The following is a 21,608-nucleotide window of genomic DNA, read 5'->3' as shown; positions in this document are numbered from 1 at the left end:
AACACCAGGGGAACAGGACCTATGAAGCCAGATTTAAAGTTAGGTAGTCAGTGTAGTTAGGTAAATCGGGTCTAATATCTAGTAAGATACAAAATGGAGGCCATGTTGAGAATGAATTCCAGGAAAAGCTGAACAACTCTTGGAATGTTAATGAAGTCCAGGAAACCAGGACAACTCATGGAATGTTAATGCCCCCAAGGCCCAGAGCCCATCCCAAAGAAGTGTTAATGAATAGCTCCCAGCAAACTTGAAGATGCTGACTCAAAAGTCCTTCCTGCACAGATTACTTCTTTGGCCCACCTGTGTCCCACCCTTTAGGCCTTCCCACCTACATTCCATCACTGAAAGAACTATAAAAAGGGGAACACATTTGCCCTTCAATGGATTCCATCTCTTGGGTCCCCATCTTCCTCCAGGAGAAATCTTTTCTGCTGTCCTTTAATAAAGCTTCTACTTTACACTCTGATCTTGCCTTGGCATGCTTCTCTGGAGTTATTCTTCAACATTGGGGAAGCAAGGACTCGTCACCGGTCAACAGTGGTAACACCTGGATCCCGATTTTCAACATTGGTATCATTTCTGGTGTCAAAAAGGAGGGGTTTGTATTGCCATTGGGCATATAGAGATCTTCAACTATATCTGGTAAAGTTCTTTTGTTCACCTGGTGGTTGTTATAAAGGCATGTTACTTTGTTCACCTAATAAGATCTTGTTAAGACATAGATTAATTTTATGTGATTTTATGTATTTCATCAATCAAAAATGAAAATACAATACTAGATTTTTTTCTAAAAATTGGAGATGTACAATTTTCTTTGAGACTGGAATTTCCTGATCCCATGGCAAGTATTGTCTCTGATCTCTGTAATTATTCATTTCTTCAGCATCTATGATTAGGCCAACATGGAAATCTCAGGTTCATCATGGATATTGAAAGGGTAAAGTTTCTAAGCTGGAAAGCTTGAATTAAAATGTAAAAGATTAGGTATTATTAAATTCCTCTGTTACACCCATATTCCTGAGATAGTTAAGACAACGCCCTACTGGCCATTTAGCCTAGGGCCCTGTGCAGTTTGTCACAGGGCCCGAACCAATCAGTTTGAATGTGTACCCTGCTTAGGAGTGACCAATCACCCCCTCCCGGCCGGTTCCCGCCAATGAATGTGCCAATCACGTCTCAGAGTTGTTGTTCAATTTTCCCCGCGCCTCATGATGATTTGTTCTGATGTATGCAAAGCCTCCCGCCCTCCCCAAAAAGTGTACTTAAGCTCTGCTTGAACCTCTGCTGGGGCTCTGGGCCACATTCCCTTCCTGAGTGAGCCTTGAGCCTCAGTGCTCTGAATTAGGATCCTCTTCAATAAACTCCCTCCTGCCCATTGCATGAAGCTGGTCTCTTGTGGTCTCTTTCTCCAACGATTCGCCAGATCCTTACATTATAACAACACAAAATTGTGTTTTCACTTGCATTGCAACTCCTAAATGATTTTTCTGAGTGAATTTCATACAACCTTTTCCTCAGTGCTTTATGAACTTATCTGCTTCTATTCAAGGTCCTTGTGAGAACTTGGAGAAACCATAAGGTAATACATTATTAAATAAAAACTCCTCTGGATCATTGTTTTAAAAAACTTAAAAATCTTATAAAAGATATATTGTTAAATTTCTTTTCAGGTTAAATTGCAACAAGAGACTTCCACTTCCCACATAGGAACAGAATTTATAACAACATTCCCAACAGTGAGGCAGTGGGCACAAAATGGTAGTATAGCAATAGCATCCATGGCAAAGACAGATCATAGAAATTAACAGTGCAAAGAAAGAAGCTGTTCTGTGGGACAGAGGAATTCTTTAGAGAGGGTTTTAAGTTAGGAAGTTTGAAGGAATATAATTGAATACAGTGCCAGGTAAATTCAGGCCTCTGTTTTAAGAGAGAAATATGACTTGGTAGACTGACATACAACTATTGCACGCAGGAAAAGCAGAATAAATGTTCAGACAAACTTACTATAACAACTAAGGCGTATTAGCTAATAGTTTAAGTAATTTCCACAGATGAAGACCTTGAGGAGATATTAAAATCACTTGGTATAAGCAAGAAGTCACTCTATATAATTACACTAAAAATCACTGCCTAAAAAATATATATAATTTTCATTTCATGTTGTGTTTCTCACAGTATCTTCTTGTTATATTAAGTATATTTGTAGGAGGAATTAAAGTTGAGAACATGAGTTCTTAGTCACTGTTTTGAACATTTCAGAAGGTTTCAGACTATGTTTATATCCAACCAGGAATTTGAGTGCATGTATTAAAAATCAAGGACTTAATATTTATCTACTCACTTGTACAATGCAGTGATACTAGGATGTAGTAAAACACTGCCCACATGGATTCACATTTATTAAATGTTTTTAGAGTCACCAACAACTTATTATAAAACTTTTCACCTTCAATTTATTAAGGATTGTTTAGAGGATGGAAATCTTAAATAAACATCTATGGTTCTTTTACTTATATCAATTAACATCTTTTAACATAGTTCTAGATAATTTATGTGCTGACATAAGCACATGTTTACTCAAACTTTTTAATAGAAAAAAAAGAGAAATAAACGTTAACAATCTTTGAAGAAATTCTACAATTAAGAGCTTACAATGAATTTCCTAAATATTGTGTTACTATTTGTCTTAGTTCAAAAGGCTGCTATGATACCAGGTATATACAACCCTAGTTGCTGAATTTTTTATATATTTCTAAAAATACATGGAAAAGTAAATGTGTCTTTTTTACAGTCTAATATTTATATGGAGATTATAAGAACTCTTAGAGAGTTATTAACACATTAGAGCTAAACTCCAGTGAATTGAAAAACATTCATTTGAAAGAAAGTTCATTTCATAGGCCTCAAATATATAAATGTCTGATTATTTACCTGGTAGACAACTATAGTAAAATCCTACACCTCGAGTTTTACAGCTTTTGGACATACACTTGTCAATGTCTGCTGCAGTTTTTATCTGATAGAAAAGAAAATTAAACACAAAAATAGTAAATCAAGCAAGTTTTGAGGAAACAGAACATACTTTATAGTCTAGATGATGGCTATATAATTTAACTGTAAGAGAATTGTGACATCACATTTTATTTTTGCTGGACAGTTTTAAAGGTGGGAATGATAGGTCATAACTATTATTTATACAAATTAAATTCTCCAAAGAAAAATGTCTATAAAATTCAAGTAAATTCGGAAATATATTTCCTCATTCTTTTATTGTGGCATTTAAAAGCTCCATTTTATTGGTATTTAATATTAGTAAAGAAAAAGACTGAAATCAAATATGTTTGTCTGATTTTTCTATCTTTAGAAAATACCAAATAATAAGGTGTCTGATACAGATTAAATAAGAGGTAATATGGACAATATGAGACAAAATTACATTTAGAACTGGTTTATTTCTATAATTATTGGAATATGTAATGAGTCAGATAAAATTCCTATAATTTAATAGTTATGGATGTTATACTATACATTTGTTATAATATGGTTAATTTTTAGTAACTTTTCCATCATCATGTTCAGCATTAAAAATATTTTTGTGTTTTCTCATTCACAATAAATAAAATATGCAAAATAGCTCAAGTGGAATCAGGCTTCATTTACATGCAAATTATTTAAAACTTCTTATATAAAGACATGTAGATATTCAGAATAATAAAGGCCAAATCAATTTTATGTCATAGAAAGCAATTCTCTTTTTATACTTGTTAATAATAGTAATATGTCGCCATTAAATTAGTAAATAATTGTATTGAATTTATAATGTTGAAATATCATTTAAATTGCTTTAATATATAAATTTTCTGCTTTTGAGACAGATTTATTTTTTTATTTTGCAGCAGTGGGGATCACACCCACATGTGCCACGGAATTGTTCAACCACTGGGCCACCTTCCCAGACTTCAAGCAGATTTATGAACAAATATTATCGCAATTTTAGAGATGGAATTCCTTGGAGTTAGACAGTTAAACACATTATGGTTACATATGTATAATACAATAAAATTTGTATTCAAATTTTGTTTTGCCTGAGTCCAAAGTGGAAATTATCCTCTACATGGTTAGAGTGAATTACTAATCTATGTGTGTTCTCCCTCTCTCACACACAGTGTTCTGGGTAAAAAGCATGCTGAGAACCTCTGTATTAGGGACTTGGGAAGCAGTAAGAAACATGTAGGGAGAATAAGGGGTATTGAATAAACCTATGTAAGCAACTATTCCTTTAAATTAACTACCAGAGGGCTGGGGATGTGGCTCAAGCGGTAGCGCGCTCGCCTGGCATGCGTGCGGACCGGGTTAGATCCTCAGCACCACATACCAACAAAGATGTTGTGTCCGCAGAGAACTAAAAAATAAATATTAAGAAAAAAAAAAAAGAAAAAAAATTAAATTAACTACCAGAAATGGGTTTCCCCATCTAAGTTAACAATTCTCAGATATTCAGCAAACTCTTTAGAGCTTATCTCCAAACCAGGTAGAAAACCAGACTGAGAATCATGAGTCTTAGAAGGAAAACTGTAAGGAGGTAGGGTGTGGCTGGAGGAGGTAGATCACTAGAGCCTAGAGGGTGGCTTTGGGGTTTACATTTTGTCCCTGGTTAGCACAGTACTGCACAGTACTCCCTCCCGGCCACACCCCCTCCTTTCTGATTGTCATCCTGCTTTCCTTCTCTATGCTCTTCTACGACGATGTTATGCCTCACTTTGGGCCCAGAACAATGGAGTCAGTTGTGTATGAAATGAGACCTCTGAAAAGGTAACCTCAAATAAACTTTTTCTCCTCTATGTGTTCTTGTCAAGTTTTTTTTAACCACAACGACGAAAATGCTGACAAAAACATGTTTTTAGTCAAGGTATACATTCATAAGATAACTGTTTGAATTATGGTCTTATTCTGTCAGCATTATATAAAGGGACAAAAACATACTCAAATCCATGCCATTGTTTGCATTAATATTTTGACTCCACAAGCTAAACTAGCCAGGCATAAAAGCAACTGCTCTAGGTTTAAAATGGTATTGCATGGTATAAAGAAAAAAAATGTAGTAACAGCTAAAATAAACATGCAAATAAATTGTTTAGTTAGATACATAAAGGATATTAAAAAAAATCAAACAGAAGTACAACTTCTAAACTTTCCCAATTCTTCTCAAACTCATTAAAACAAAAATTATTATCAAAATTCTATTATGGAAAGGCATGTTGAACATATACAAAAGCCTTCTCATTGTATTATTTTCTGGATTAATGTCAGATAATTGAGCATTTTACAACCATAATTTACCAAAAATTACAACAATCGTAATTTCATTTCTTTTATTCCACCTTAAATTAAGGTTTCTATGCAAGTTTGGAAAAACTGTGTTTGTTGATAGACAATAATAAGAGAACAACTTAAAATTATAAAATAAAAATGCTTTGAGATAATTTTAATGTTCCTGGAAAAATGAATTTTTCTCTCTCAGGTGATTCTGATTGTTGTACTTTCTGTCATAATTAAATTAGCCTACTTAATATTCACAGATTAAAAAACTCAAAAGATTATGCCATCAAACTTCCTGTAAAAAATGCACTTTTGATAATTTCTAGTTAATCGGGAAAGTGGCATTATTGAATCATAATTGATTTTCTCTTTTCTATTTTATTCACTCTAGTTTTGTCTTATGTGGTATGTTACTGTAAGATGGTTCCTTAATTTAATTTGTTGACTTTAAACAAACTATTCTATTCCAGCAATCCCACACACTTATTTGCCAGCATGTACTTAATGTTTACAGTCAGATTTGGAATTTCATTTCAAACTGTTAATTCATCATTTATGGTAAACAGTTTCCAAAAGTAAAACATTAAGTCAGTACAGAAGCATTACTGGAGAAATGAATTTGTGAAACATTTATTTCTTAAGCCAGTTTTATTAGTCCATTCCTGATGAAGCTCAACTGCCAAAGTTATAAAACACAAAAACAAAATAGAAAAAGCAGAAACAAAATGAGATTGCCAAGAATAAAAATGCATTTTAAGTCATTGCTTTGAAACAAATCAGAGTTCAAGTGTGACTGATATCTGACATTTTAATCAATCTAAGCTATTGAAGGTCTTTATACATATATGAATGAAATTCCAATGTATAGTGAATAAAAATTCCAAAGCGGTGTCCATGCTGGTTTTATAATGTGTATAAAGCAGAATAATTGGTAGAGGTCATAAATAAATGAGAAAGGAATTTGAGGTACTTTTAGTCAGTGTAAGTAAAAACTAATTGCAAGGAAAATTAGTGTATTTGATGACTAAATTAGCAGAATGGCATCCATTCAATTTATCTGAGATTAAGAAGTTTAGTTTTTCTGAGAAATGCATTTTATTTAATAGCAACATTCAGAGATATGATGTTCAATTCACATGTGGTTTTCAAATAATTGAAAGATAGATATTGCAAAAAGACCTGAATATTTCATTTTATTTAATTTACACTAATTAAATGTAAACTTAAGAACTATTTTAGTTATTTGAAAACTTTTAAGTGTGTTTAGACAATTTGATCTGAATAAATCTACATTTTTAAGCTAAATTTATGGACTATAAGTATAGATTCAATGAAAAATTAACATCAAAATTAAGATTTCTTATAAATATAAATTATATCATATTTTAAAGACTAGGTTAGAAAAGTATAAGTTATTTTAGTAATATTTAATATTGATTACATATAATAATGCTTATATATTAAGTTAAAATATTCTATTAATATCAATTGCAATTAATTATTTTTAATGCAGTTGCTGAAACATTAGAATTGCATGTATGGCTCACATTATATTTCTATTGGTTAGTATTGAGAAAGAATAGAAATCTATGGATGACACCAGGCATGGTGGCACACATCTGTAATCCTATTGACTAGGGAAGCTGAGGCAGGAGTATAACAAGTTTGAGACTAGCCTCAACAGATTAGTGAGGCTCTAAACAACTTATCAATATCCCAACTCAAAATAAATAATAATAATAATAATAATAATAATAATAATAATAATAATAAAGAGGGGTTGTGATGTGACTCAGTGTTTAAGCATCCCTGGGTTTAGTCTCCAGTACCCTCCGCTCCCCCCAAAAAAGAAAGAATACAGATGATTGGATTTGAATTAGGACTATATTTCAGGACAATTTGGTTTTTTTTTCCTTATCTCCATACTTATCTCTACCCAACTCATCCCTGCTTCCTTTCTTCCTCAATAAGCACTCATGTTTCTTCAAAGATCTCAATTGGCATTATTTTTCAGTTTTCAATTAGAGTCAAGCAATACTCTATTCCGTAAAATAGATAGTGTTTCCTAGAGCATTGTTTTGATGTGGGAGCAAAACCAGAAGAAAGCGATAGGAAGGTAAATGTCTTTAAGTGTTGTCAAGATATGTGTGTGTATTTTGCAGGGCTGGGGTTGTGGCTCAGCAGTAGAGCACTGGTCTTGCATGTGTGAGGCCAATCCTCAACACAACACAAAAATAAATAAATAAAATAAAGGTGTCTAACTACAACTAAAAAGTAAGTATCTTTTTTTTTTAAAAAAAAAAAGATGTGTGTGTATTTTTAACCCTATCGTGAACTAACTAGAAATCACAAATTTAATAGTTTTTACAAATGGACACAGTAGTGATTCAAAGAAGAATGGGAATGAGAGAACACTGGGGTAGGAGCTCATCTGTCCAAAAATTGTTCTACAGCGTTGTTTGCAAATCCGTGTTCCCTTCAAGTAAGTGGAGAGAGGAGATCAACACACTAATCATTTAGAGCAGGAGGAGGGAAAGAGCTGTCCACAAACAGATTTATAAGACAAGGCCCAGAGATACAGATTGTCATCAGAGCAGTACTGCAGCTCTTGGGAAAATCTGGCTGATCATGAACACAGTATGGATGATCTAGCAAGATCAAAGAAAAGCTAAAAACAACAACATACTTGGTTTTCTGTCCTTGTAGGAATTTCACCAGCATTGCCCTTAATTTGACTTTTTAAGACAATATTTATTTCATCAATAATGATTTCTCATTCAATTCTATTCTTTTCAGATAAAGATGACTCTCTAAAAGTTTGCTAGAAGTGCCCAGCTTTTACAACTTCATAGCTCAAGACTGGCTTCTATGACTTACTTTTTAATACTATATGTGATCATTTAGTATTGTCTCAAAATACAGGAGCTTATTATGGATAGCTCAAATTAACTGTGGAGCTGCATGAAATGTAGTTTTTTGAAGTAGTAAAGAATTTTTTTAGGTCAGTATTTCTAAAAAAAAATAAAAACTCAAGAAAAAAAATTTTTAACCAAAATGGGCAAATTCTTATTAATTTAAATAAATAAAGCAAAGCTATTATCTAAGTCCCTTGATGTTTAATAATTTCACTAAAAATTCAATGGGCTATATCAGGATGAATGACATATTCCAATATTTCAAGAACACTAAATTTTGTACTTTTTATTTTCACTGATGTCTTAGTTTCACTGACTTTATTTGAATTTTACAAACAACCTCGCTCCTTCACCCATGTTTAAAAGTCTATCTAATCAGTGGTGCCTAAAGAGAAAAGGGAAACATCCTGCATTAAAGTCTCAACAGGTAGCAAGGATCTCACTGGAACCATTTCTCAAGGTAGGTCTCACTGTTAGGATCTCAAGTCCTTCCTCTTTGCAGCAAAGTATAATATTGTAATTTCAATATTAGCTTCAATAAGACAATTATAAATGTCTATTAGGTAAATTCATTGTGCTAAAAGGATAATGTAAATAATTTACATGCTCACTGTGTCAGGTACTGAAATGAACTTTTTTTTTACAGGATCTCAGTCACCCGTTATAATAAGCCTTTTAGAAGAATGACTGTAATTTTTACTTTAAAGGTGACAAAAGTAAACTTAGGATAAATAAATAAACTGAGACAACAAAACTGAGACATTTGGGGACTATAAACTCCAAATCTCTGTTTCCAAACTCACACCCTTATGTGTTATGTTATTATGATTATTGAAATAAATATTATGGATATTTTTATAGTAAGTATATAATAAACATTTTCATTTCTCATACAAATATTTCTCACAAAAATATAAACTTCTTAGTATTACCTAGACTTTTATTTAAATAAATATTTTCTTTTATCCTACTCTCTGTTCACTAAAAAAAAAATAAATAAATAAAAATAAAACTGTGAGGAGTAACTAATTCATCACATAACTATCACTTAAATGGAATTCTTTAAAGAATACAATTTTTAAGCTGGGCATGGTGGTGCATGTCCATAATCCCAAAGCTCTGGAGGCTGAGAAAGCAGGATAGCACATTCAAAGCCAGCCTCAGCAAAAATTGAGGCACTAAGCAGCTCAGTGAGACTGTGTCTCTAAATAAAATACAAAGTAGGGCTGTGGATGTGGTTCAGTGGTCAAGTGCCCCCAAATCCAGTCGCCAGTACCAAAATAAAATAAAATAAAATAAAAAAGAATATATTTCTACATTATTTTCTCTACCTTGGATTGGCAATATGATGTTAATATTCAGATTATTTAGTTTTGTTTTAAAAATAAACTTAGTTGAATTTTAATTTATATTTTCCTATTCTTCTTAAGATTACTGGGTAGCAATTTCAAGAAACTGGAAGTTCTGGGAATATAAGGGTTCTTCTGCCAAGAACTGCTGAAAAATCTTTACTCCAATATTTGACATTTTATGCTCTTCTGAATGTATTCTAATGCATGGTCACGGTACAAAATGACTATCATTAGTGCTGTCACAGGCCATGGCTATGGGAACACCATGACTAATGGTAAGCTATCAGCACTGTCAGTGCAAGGTGTATTCTCATAATTTCTCAAACTGACCATGGAACCAATTTCCACTGATCCCTAAGTCATAAAACTTTACAATTACCCTGAGTTCATTAATAATGTATTACAGTTCTCATTCTCAATCAGAGTTTAATCAGACCCATGTCTCACAGGAAAGTTGACAAGTAAGCCACAAAATTATCCATATAAATGTCAAGATTTATTTTCCTAACATAAATGATCTAACCTAGTCAAGCATAGTTAATAATAAAATCGATCTTTCTGAGATTACCATTCACCTGATTGTCATGCCCATTTTAGCCTTACATCTCAACCTCTCTAATGATGGAGGTTATGGATATGGTCTCCATAAATAAACCAATTTATAAGAGTCATATTCATTTTTTATTAAAAATAAGAAATAATGAATATATATACAATAATGCTTATTATTTCCTTGCAATATGCACAGAACCAAATGGTTCAAAATAATTCATGCCAATGAAATAAATGTAAAGAAAAAATATATTAAAATAGTAATTTTATTTTATAGATATCTCAGACTGTCATCTTAACAAAAATCATAGCAATTTGGACCACACGTATAGTATCTGAATACTTCCAAATAGGGAATTATGTATTAGAATGCTTTTTAAAAGGTATTACTTATGAAATAAGCATAATCTTGCTTCATAATTGCATTTTGTATAAATTTTTACATAGAAGTTTGTTTAATAATAAAGTGTATTTTTAATAAAATTTCTGAGTTCATGCAGATGTTTTCTGTCATTGTTATATCACCACGTACTTATATTTTGATTTATATGTTTGTGATTCCTGCTGTTTGGATACTACTATGTTGCCCAGGTTGGTATTGAACTACTGAATTCAAGTAATTGGTACTACAAATTCATACTACATGCCTGGTTATGAATTTATTGTGGATGTAGTGTTTTCATCATAATATGACTGAAAAATACTTCATTTTCTTCACTATAAATATGCAAATTCATAAGCTTTTGAAAGGTAACACATTATATAACTAATTACACAAACATTTAACAATTTAAGAAAATGCATGAAAGAGTGTTGTTTATTTGTTTTGGAACATTCATAGAAGACAGATAAACTGATAAAAGAAACAAATGCTGATGAAATTTCAGGAACAACATATTGATAGGAGAAAAATACTAGGCTAACTTTCAGGGCTGTGTTTGAAGAGTGTTTCTTCTGTCAATTTTTATCTGCCATCTGTCTTAATAAAAACATTGTTGAGAGTAGCTTCCCTTCTGGGCAGAAACAAAGTTGTTGACATCATTCTGACAGCTCCATTTAGCAGAGAATACAATTGGATTCATATATTGAATTTTTATGCACTTTTAAATTCACAGAACTTTTTGTGGATGAGGAAACTTTTCTGATATTTATTAGAAGCAGAAATACAATTTTCTATAATTCACAAAATCAATAATGTATATTTATCAGTATAAATTAAAAATTTTAAAAAAAGTATATTTATTTCTATTTCAATTGACTTATTCTATCTGGGCTGTACAATGTATAGTTTACATCTGTTAAAGTTAACTTGACAATACAAAAAAAATCTGTAGGTAATATTCAATACCATGACTCTTCATATAACTGTGAAGAAGCTGTGATACATTGAGTTAAATATACTTATTTTGTTTCCTAGATAAATTAACTTTCTATTCATTTGCTTTAACAATAGCAGATTAAATACAATAAATGTCTGATACTAGAAATATTATTTTGTTTAATAACCACTTCTTATTCAACTGTGATTTTTAGTCATTGATTTATTTTATTTTCTCAACTTAAGAATACTTTATTTATTCTTATTTATTTCCTTTCCTCTGGTCATGGAAGATTATTTAATTATATATATATAAATATATTATATATATGTATATAATTATAATTATATATATATATGTGTGTGTGTGTATACATATATATCACACAAAAAATATTCTTTTTGTTCAATCTTATTTTAATGCTTTCTTTTAGGAATTTTATATCAATCTTCTTTCATAATTTAATAATTCCTTTCATGTTTGTGTAATATATGCTATTAGATTCAACACTTCTAGCATTAATATAATTTATAATTTCATTTTTAATTTGTTGGTTTTATGTATTACTCTAAGCTACCCCTCAAATGTAAATGGTTAATATATACTAGAAATCTTCTATAAAAGGTATGTACTATTAGAAATATCATTTTTGTCAAATAAAGGATGCTCATAAGAAGAATATTTTTATTTCTGAATCTTGCTTCAACATTGGTAAAGATTAGTTTTAATATCTCTTGGTTATTACAAATGACCTTCAAACTATCAATAGTAGCAAGATAAATGTTTCCACAGTTTTATGGTACTCTTCTTAGAATCAAAGGGTTCTCTAACATAGCTTGCTGAGTTAAAATTAACCTCTGAAAAGAGATACTTTCTTACTGTAAGGCAATTCTATTGGTTATTAAATTGCCATTAGTTGCTTGGCACAGCAGTGCAACCCTGTAATCCCAGAGTCTTGAGAGGTGGAGACAGGAGGTGGTGAGTTCAAAACCAGATTTCCCTGAGTTTAATCCCCAGTACCAAAAAGAAAAAAAATGCCATTAGTTTAATATGAATATACATAAAATGATAAAAATGTTAGCATTGAGTTTTGCACAAATACTGGGAAGAAGTCAATTGCAGTTATTAAATGCAGGCTATACTTAGAATTGACCCTACTTTCTTTAGGCTGTGAAATAATTTTAACTCAGATCACTAGGGGAATATGGACTGGTTCCACAAACAGTATACACTGGTGGATGAAAGAAAAACAGAGTGGAATTTATTGATGTCTTTTTAAAAAAATAAACAAGATCATTTCCCAAAACTATTGTTCTAAGCATTTCCTTCACAGTAGTGTGGTCTATTGTCTAATACACAGCCTGATATTAAGACAGGAATTAAATCACCCATACGCAGATAGGATATGGGCCTCAGAGAAAGAAGCATCTTATTGTAGTCCCTGACAGCTTCAATCAAGATGGCTCCTCCTTAGCTACCCTTAGCAATAAAAAAAATGTATAAAATGTACTCCTACTCCAAGCACTTCCTCTCACTAACACAAATGCCAAATATTATAGTTGGGCCTGTCCTCTTAATAATCTAAATAAGGGATTAAACTTGTGTACTTCTAATTGGCCTATTAAACCCAGTGCTTGAAGAGTTTGATTGGCTGAAGGTTGGTATCCCTCATTTACATAGACTCCACAAATCAATTGCACTGGACCATCTGAAATGCCTCTAAAAGCCTCAGACAAAGAACAACCAGTGGTAGCCTCCCCTGGAAGCCCTCCTGTAGTTTGAAAGCCTTCTTCTGTTTCAGATAAATATTGCTTCTCTATCTTCTCCTTGTCCATGGATCACATTCTTTGAATTCATGAGACAAAGAACCCATCTTATATCATGCACCTTGTAACAGTAATACACAAAACTGAAAATTTTATGCACAGGAAGGAAAACAGTCTTCAGAGTAAAGAGATAACCTGCCTAATGAGAGAAATAATTGTCAGCTAGATATCTGACAGAAGGTGACAGAATATATATCCAGAATGTATAAAGAACTCAAAAACGTAACAAAAGAACTGAGTTGAATGGATATTTCTATGAAGAAGAAATACTAATTCCTAATAAGCATGTGAAAAAAAAATCTCAAAGTTATTGACCATCAGGGAAATGCAAATCAAAATTACAAGAAGATATCATCTCAATCCATTTAGCATGGATATTATCAACCAATCAATCAATTAATTATTCTGCATAGGATGTAGAGAAAAGGAAATCATATTATAGTGTTGATGGGAATGTAAGTTTGTCTTTTTCCAACATGAAGAAGAGTACAGAGATTTCTTAGAAAATAGTTAAATGCAATCTATGTGTTAACCCTTCTGTTCAAACTTCCCTTTCTGATAATCAGCTACTGGTTGATGATGCCCATTGGAAGACTCCCAAATTTGAAAAAGGAAGCCAGCTAGAGGCATAAGAGAGAGGTGCTACTCTCTCCCTCACTTAAGGTGCTGGTGTTACATAGTCCTCTACAGGACAGCAAAACCTAGGAATTTTCCCTTGCTAAAATTTACATTTATCCATACTCACCGCAGCTACAAATTTTGTATTTCTTCATCTTAGACAACTGAGAGTTTCCACCCACCCCTTCCATTTTTTAATCTTAAAATTCCTTCATTTCTCTTTCCTTGGGCTCTTAAATCATGGCCTGGATCAGAACCTGTATACTTATTTTTTATTTTTGTATGAAATGTACAGATATGTGTCAAACACTTTTTTGACTGGTTATTTCTGTAGCAGGGATAAAAGGAACTCTCTACTGAGGTTAGAACTTTATTTTTATGATATTTTAATTTTTTTAATATGTTTCTTTTATTTATTTATATGTGGTGCTGAGGATGGAACCCAGGGCCTCACATGTGCTAAGCAAGTGCTCTACTACTGAGCCACAACCCCAGCCCAGGACTTTATTTTTAAATAGATCACTCTAAATTAGCTTTTTGTTTTAATGTTTGCATTTTTTCCTTCTGATTTTGTCTTTGTCTTCTATAATACATAGGAAAATTTACCAGTGAGGCAAAAATGTATCTGAAGACATATGTTTCTTCCTGGTTTTGGATGTAACTTTTAAAGATTAGTATTTTTAATATTCATATATTCTTTGAGCCCCCGGATATCCAAGCTGATAAGGAGTTTAGTTCCTTGCTTTTGACTGTTATAACTTTAGTGACTGTCTCTCCCTGAACTCCACAGTCTCCTTTGTATCAGGGAAAGAACAATCTCCTAAGAATAAAGCAGAGAATAGTGGAAACCATAACAAAACAACAAAACTAAAAACTTTTTTTTTCTTAAAAGGTAAAATTAGCAAAGTCTTAATGCAATAGAAGTCTCTAGGCTGTATGAATTAAGAGTCCCTTGTTGTCAAAAACTTGTACCTACAAAAGGAAAGTAGAATGTAACCTCTAATAGAATTGGATGAACTCTTTTGCCTTGCTGTACTTACTTACTTATGTGTAAATGTAAAAGCCCTGCTGTGCTCAGGGTTTCAGACTTTGGGAATTATCACTCTGGGCTGTGGAGCTAGAAAGAAAATGTTGCTTCCAGATCTCTGTGTCCTGACCCATATTTCTTGCTACAATATAAAATGTTCATAGCTACTATCATATTTAGTATAGAAAGAAAGGTAGAAAGAATGAAAGAAATTAAGAAAGAACTAAAGAGAGAGGAAAAAAAGGAAAGGAAAGAAGAGAGGAAAGGAGTAAGGAAAAAAAGCACAATACCCTGAAAAAATTTCCTCTGAGATTAGGAAAATGGCAAAATGCCAATCTCACCATGCCTATTCAGGAGTATTGGGAATTTGAGGCAGAATTATCAGGCAAGCAAATGAAATAAAACTCATCCAAATCAGAAAGAATGTGAACTTGTATCTGTTGGAAGAGGAAAATGTCTTATATGTAGAAAACTCTAAAATCTCTAATAAAAGAAGCCAGTGGAAATGATGAGCTAATTGAGTAAATTTGCAGGATACAAGATCAACATAAAAAATCATGTTTTAAAAATATTTGTTTATCTTATTTAATAAAGGGTGTCTATTTTTAAAAATCAGATGTGTTTCTATACAGCAAGAACAAACTATCCGAAAATGAAATTAAAGACATAGCTTCTCTAGCACAAAAGAAAGGGAGAGGAGGAAGAGAGGAAGAGAGGGAAGGAAAAACGGAAAGAAAGCAGACACCATTCCAGGTCTGGGGTGTAGCTCAGTTCTAGAACATATGTTTCCCATGGCCTGGGTTAGTTTACCAGTGTGTGTACACTCATACACACACACACACACACGCACGCACACAGGCATGCACATATGCACACACACTCCATTTACAATGAAAATGCAGGAATAAAATATACAGGAAAAAAAAATTGATCAAAAAGGTTAAAAAAGCCAGGAGCTGTCATTCCAGTGGCTTGATGGGCTGAGGCAGGGGGATTGAAATTTCAAAGCCATCCTCAGCAACTTAGTAAGGCTTGGAGAGCAGTGATTTGGATCATGGTCTCTGATTGCATCATGGCTGCCCTTTTCCTGGGAACTTCTGTAGCAAAGGTGCAGGTCAACATAGCACAACTGCCATGGTGATATCTGCCCAAGGAGGTTCCATACAAAGGCACAGAGCTATATTAGAACCTCAAGCTCAGGCATCAACTCCTGAGGATACAGAATTCTAAGCATAACAAGATAACCCTAATGTCTTGCCAGTCCTGAATCCTTTAGATTGCCTGCTTTGCCAAAACTTTCCCACAAATACCCTTTTGATGAAATCTAAATAATAAAGTGTGCTGTACTAGCTCTGGGTCATTCATCCTCCATCAGGAGATGATGTCCCATCTGGCACTAGCTTTTTCTCTGTGTGTCTGTTTTTTCTTTTCTCAATGCCCCATCACCCCTCCCCAGCTTCTGAATTAACAACTATAACAAAAAATAATTGAAGAATAGATCTCATGTTTAAAAAAAAAAAAAGAAATGAGGCAGCCCAACGGAAAGAGGCAGCAGCGACAAAGCTGATGCTCTGTACTTTGTAAAGGTAACTTGTTCCTCTGATTCCTGTTTGTTAAATATCACCATTCACTATGCCACACACAGAATTTCACAATTTAGTTCAACCTACTGCCTCAGTCTGGCTGGGCACAAATCACGAGCCACTCAAGCAGGAACAAACTTTATTTACGAACTCTCATGAATGCCACCCACACGCCCTTCCAGGTACACCACACACCAACTGGAACTCCCTCCTCTGGCACTTCCCCAACCAACCGATTCTCCAGGAATCCCCTGGAGAACTCCAAAGTAGCAGAGCCAAGGAGGACCACAGGGATCTAATATACAATTGAATACACAGCTTAACATAACCATCATCATCTCAATGGCTCCCTGGTGTCACCTCTCAACCACTAAGTTCTGGCAAAAATGCCATGCATCATTCGGATGTGGCTCTCAGCAATCTACATCTTAAATTTCACTAAATCCTATGTTTATATTCACCACACTGATTATGGTTTCCCAGTCTTATCAAATCATTTTTCAGCTCAACCTTTCCAGTGAGGCTTTGCAAGACTTCTAAGTGCATTAACCCCTTGCCTTCCTCTAATTTATTTTCTTCTGTCTGTATATTGAGGATCATAATCTAATGCATGACTTTATAATTACCTTTGATGATAGATGTTCAACTTATGAAAGGATTATATCATAATACATAGGAGTCTCAGAAATACCTGAGTTCAATTCTAGGCCATTGTCTTAGGGAATTTGCATAAATCTTGAGTATTAGCTGCCTTATGTAAAAAAAATGGAGAAACTGATAATTATTTCCAGTTTATAGGAGGGTAAAATAGACTTTCTATATAATACTGAATGTGTTGAAGTAGAGCTATGAGTAGTGATAATGCATTTGTTGCTGATATTATTGAAAATTGATAATTAAAGCATACTATGTGCTTAAAACTAAATCCTTCATTAATAAATTATCTTTACAAAACTTTTATAAAGTAGGCAATAGAACCAGACCTATATTCAATTAAGTGGATGAAAATACAGTTCTTATGAAGGTAATTTCTTAGTCCCCATCCATAAGGCTAATGTTTTCTTATTTATTAAATATGTTATTTAATTTAAATTTCATAGCTCCAGTTTGTGGGGATATAATTTCACAAAATTTCCTGTTTATGAAATATCTACAAGGCCCAATTACCACAAATACATCTGGAATATATTGATAAAATAAACTATTTAAATTCATGCAATTTAAAAGTATGTCAATTTAAAATACTTAAAATATCTATAAAAGAACCATAACCTGAACAAACAAAACATGGTCAATGATTGGTAAAGCTGATATTTCCAGGAAAGTTTTAGAATTCAGCTGTACTATAAAAACAGAAACCAGAATCATATCCAAATATTTCATATTTTTCTCTTCAGTTTAACTATAAAGCAAGTTTTAGAATTTGTTTCTCTGAAAACAGTACATAATAAAGACCTGTACATGAAGTAATTAATCCATATGCCCATATTCCATTGGGTAGGTCAGAAAAACTCAATTTTTATCTAGGTCATATATTTTATATTCATCATACAGTAGTAATTCATTCATTCATTCATTCATTCAGCAGATAGATGTTTAACACCATTCACTGACTGCAGTCAGGCAATCATTTACTCGGCTCTTCAGATGCTAAGAACAAGACAACCATGGTTGCTACTTTCTCAAGATCATATTTCTACGGTCCACCTAAGTTACATTGCTTGTGTTTTCCTAGAATTTTGCAAAATATTTATTTGTTTAGAAACAAATTTGCTTTTAATGATTAAAAATAAACTGCTATATCAAACAAAGCATGATTTTCCAGAAAGTTTTTCCTGTAAAACACCATATTTTTTCTGTGTGATGTTAACACAAGCTTGTATTTTCGCTTTTGTTTTTAGTCTCAACATTTAAAAAGCATCCTCACAAATCCCAGCCAGTGTTCTGTCATTTCTCAAAATGTTCTACATATTGTGAGGCTGCACTCTTTTGTAAAATGCAAATAAAAGCAGATAGGAAAATATTCTGAAGAAGATGCACTACATAAGTATGTTTTCCTTTTCCAATACAGTAGTCAGGAATATATAAATGGGTAGAATTGCCTCTGTTTAGAGAAATAAAGGAATATATTGGAGTCAGTAAATGCATTTTCTTTGAGTAAAAGGGTTATCACACAGATATTTGTAACTTTAGAGATGTCACTGCTATAGCCTCGGGGTTTTAAAAGGAATTTCTGTGCTTTGAAATGAAGCCAGCTGAGATTCTGTCTCACTTAATGTGAAAAAGAATGACTTATAAATGAAGATTTAAAGTACTTGAGTAAGCTTTGAGCTAGTCAAGCTGAAACTAAACTCCCATCAGGCCTAGCAAAGTTCTCATTGCCTAAATGTTTTTTGGTTGTGGAGGATAAATGACAACATGGACCAGCAGTAAATTGGCTTATCTTTTCAACACAAGGGATAAGATAAATGAAATCTAAGTGTCAGAAAACAAATATAACTTGCATTTAGGGTTTAAATTAGGGTTCAAATTTTTTTTTTTATAATGTAGTAATTAGACCATGGAAGAATAGACATTATATGGTATTTATAAGGTTACAAAGTTTTGTTTGGCTTTGATCAAAATTTATTTCACCCCTTAAGTTCAAGAATAATGAAATATTATTTATATTTCTATCGAGTTCTCCCTTCCTACTTTTTAACTGAAAGAAAAACTAAGGAGAAAAATTCATAATCACAAAAGAAAAAATTTAAATCTATAATAATGGTTTAAAAAGTCTTGCTATTTTATTCATACATTCAATTAATAGACAAAGTTACATTTATTGCTTGGTGTTTGCAGAAATATCATTCAGCTAAACCAATTAAAACTGGCTTAGGCTCACCTTTTTGTTGTGTTCTCAACAGGAAACCCTAATTATTACTCACTTAAAATACCAGTTAAAAACATATTTACTGAAAAGTAGATGTGAGAAAAAAATGTGCATTCACCAAATTCAAACACCCTTTTTATAATCAACGGTTACAACTTATAGATGATATGGTATGTTATAAACAGACAATAAAGTGTTTTTAATTGAACAAATACCCATAAGTAAGATACTCCTTAACTTACAATGGGGTTATCGTAAGTTGAAAATTTATTAGTAAAATATGCAGCTAATAAACCTATCCCACCAAACAACTCAGTTTAGCAACACAAGGTACTCAATTGTCCTCTCTGGAAATTCTGGCTTGCTGCATTGCCTCATATTAAGCGAGAAACACATACTGAACCACATATTGATAGCTTGAAAAAGACCAAATTCAAAAAGCCAGTATAGTTTCTAATGAGTAGACATCACTTTTACACCATCATCATTAGTCTAACCATTGCAAGTCAAGGACTGGATGTATAATAGAGAATATAATTTTCTTAAAAGGCATTCTATTCTCAACAGGTCTTTTGCCATTTGTATTTCTGAATAAGACAGAAATTGTCACCAAGATTATAATGTTAAGGATGGGGATGTAGTTTCATGGTAAAATGTATACTTAACATGTTCAGGGTCCTAGGTTTCATCCCCAGAACCAAGAAGAAAAAAGAAAAATATGTTGAAATCAATTCCATGCTTTAATAAATAGCATAGACTAAGAAATCATACTATGTAATATATAGGAATGATTTCTATAGTTGTTTCAAATACAGTAAAAGATATTAATAAGAAAATCATAACATGCTAAAATTAAATGATACATAAATAGCATAGTCATGGGCTTAAAAGACAGTTGTTACACTGCAAAATAAAGAATTATACCTGAAGACAGTGATTCAATTGACATGAGAAATTCTGAAATTAACTATGAGATTATAGGTGTTTTGGCAGGTTCTTAAATATGTTGGATGGTCGGTGGTGGAATATGGGAGTTTTTCCATTAAGTGGATGGAATGGACAAATAATTATTCAAAGGAAATGGATCCTTATTTTGGATAATGTAACATTGTTGCATATCAAAATATCTCTGAGCTGCTATCAATCAGAGGGTTTGCTATTTCCCATTACAACATATCATTATTGAGAAGAGAAGAAATAACATATATGTTTTAAGAACAAAACTGAAACAAATTGAGAAATACTTCAAGAACAAAAGACAGACTGGCAAAGAAAGATGCAATGATGATTATCCCATTTTCTGCTGTAATACTTGTTTACATAAACAACTGGGTTTAATAATTCTTTTTTTATATTTATTTTTTAATTGTAGTTGGAAAAAATACCATTATTTTATTTATTTATTTTTGTGTAGTGCTGAGGATTCAACCCAGGGCCTCGAATGTGCTAGGCAAGTGCTCTATGGACCATCTCCTATTCCATATAGAGCTAATATATTAGATTTAATTATAACTATGTTATGTTTACAATGACCAGATATGCAGGATATATAAGAAAAAAGTAACATTATCACTTCATATGTTTAATAAAAGCATTTTAATAAAAGACATTTCTAGTCATCAGAAATGACTCAAATAATATTAAAACTAACATGAAAAAGAGATAAATAATATTAGACATTATGGAATGCATTTGCAGATCAGATAAAGCTCTGGGTCAATATTTTGTCCTTATTGTATCTTTATTATGTGAATAAAGAACAATGATGCAAGCATTTGTCTGAAAAAATTCTGACTTAATTACAAATTATTCTAATGAAGAACACAAAGAAATATATAAAGCATTCTATGATATACACAAATTTTAAAATGTCATGTTCTAAACATACAAAATAAAATCATAGAATCTGTGTCACATATTGAAACCCTTGAGGTCTGCCTCAAATAATATGATTCCAATATTTGCATAGTGAATGCTTCCAATACAAAGATGTTTGTTAAAACTGCAAAAAGTGATAAAAAAGAATATAAACTTTACTACAGTGCTTGAAAGGTTATTTGATTTATTCCTTGTTTGCTTTAAGATATAAGGAAACTTGCCAAATGATTTGCCCAGGGTCTCCATCATTGTTCAGGGACAAAGATGGAAATCCATTGTTGTCCTTATCTATTCTGTGAAATCAAAAGAGTCTTAAAACACCTGAAGGCTGAAAAGGAAGAGGTGTT

The 21,608-nt window shown here is 32.4% G+C and overlaps 1 protein-coding gene across 1 annotated transcript in view; it reads right to left on the bottom strand.

Annotated features, from left to right (window-relative positions):
• Positions 1-21,608, bottom strand: part of Eys (EGF-like photoreceptor maintenance factor) — a 1,574,159-nt gene that overhangs the window by 1,223,782 nt on the left and 328,769 nt on the right. The window contains 2 exon segments of the mRNA XM_077801488.1: positions 2,960-3,016; positions 4,667-4,758. Of these exon segments, the coding sequence (XP_077657614.1) occupies positions 2,960-3,016; positions 4,667-4,758 (149 nt within the window).

This window comes from Urocitellus parryii, chromosome 8 (genome assembly GCF_045843805.1).
Source record: "Urocitellus parryii isolate mUroPar1 chromosome 8, mUroPar1.hap1, whole genome shotgun sequence".
Taxonomy (NCBI): Eukaryota; Metazoa; Chordata; class Mammalia; order Rodentia; family Sciuridae; genus Urocitellus; species Urocitellus parryii.
The sequence above is the reverse complement of the archived record's forward strand: the minus strand, read 5'-3'. Positions and strand labels throughout refer to the sequence as shown.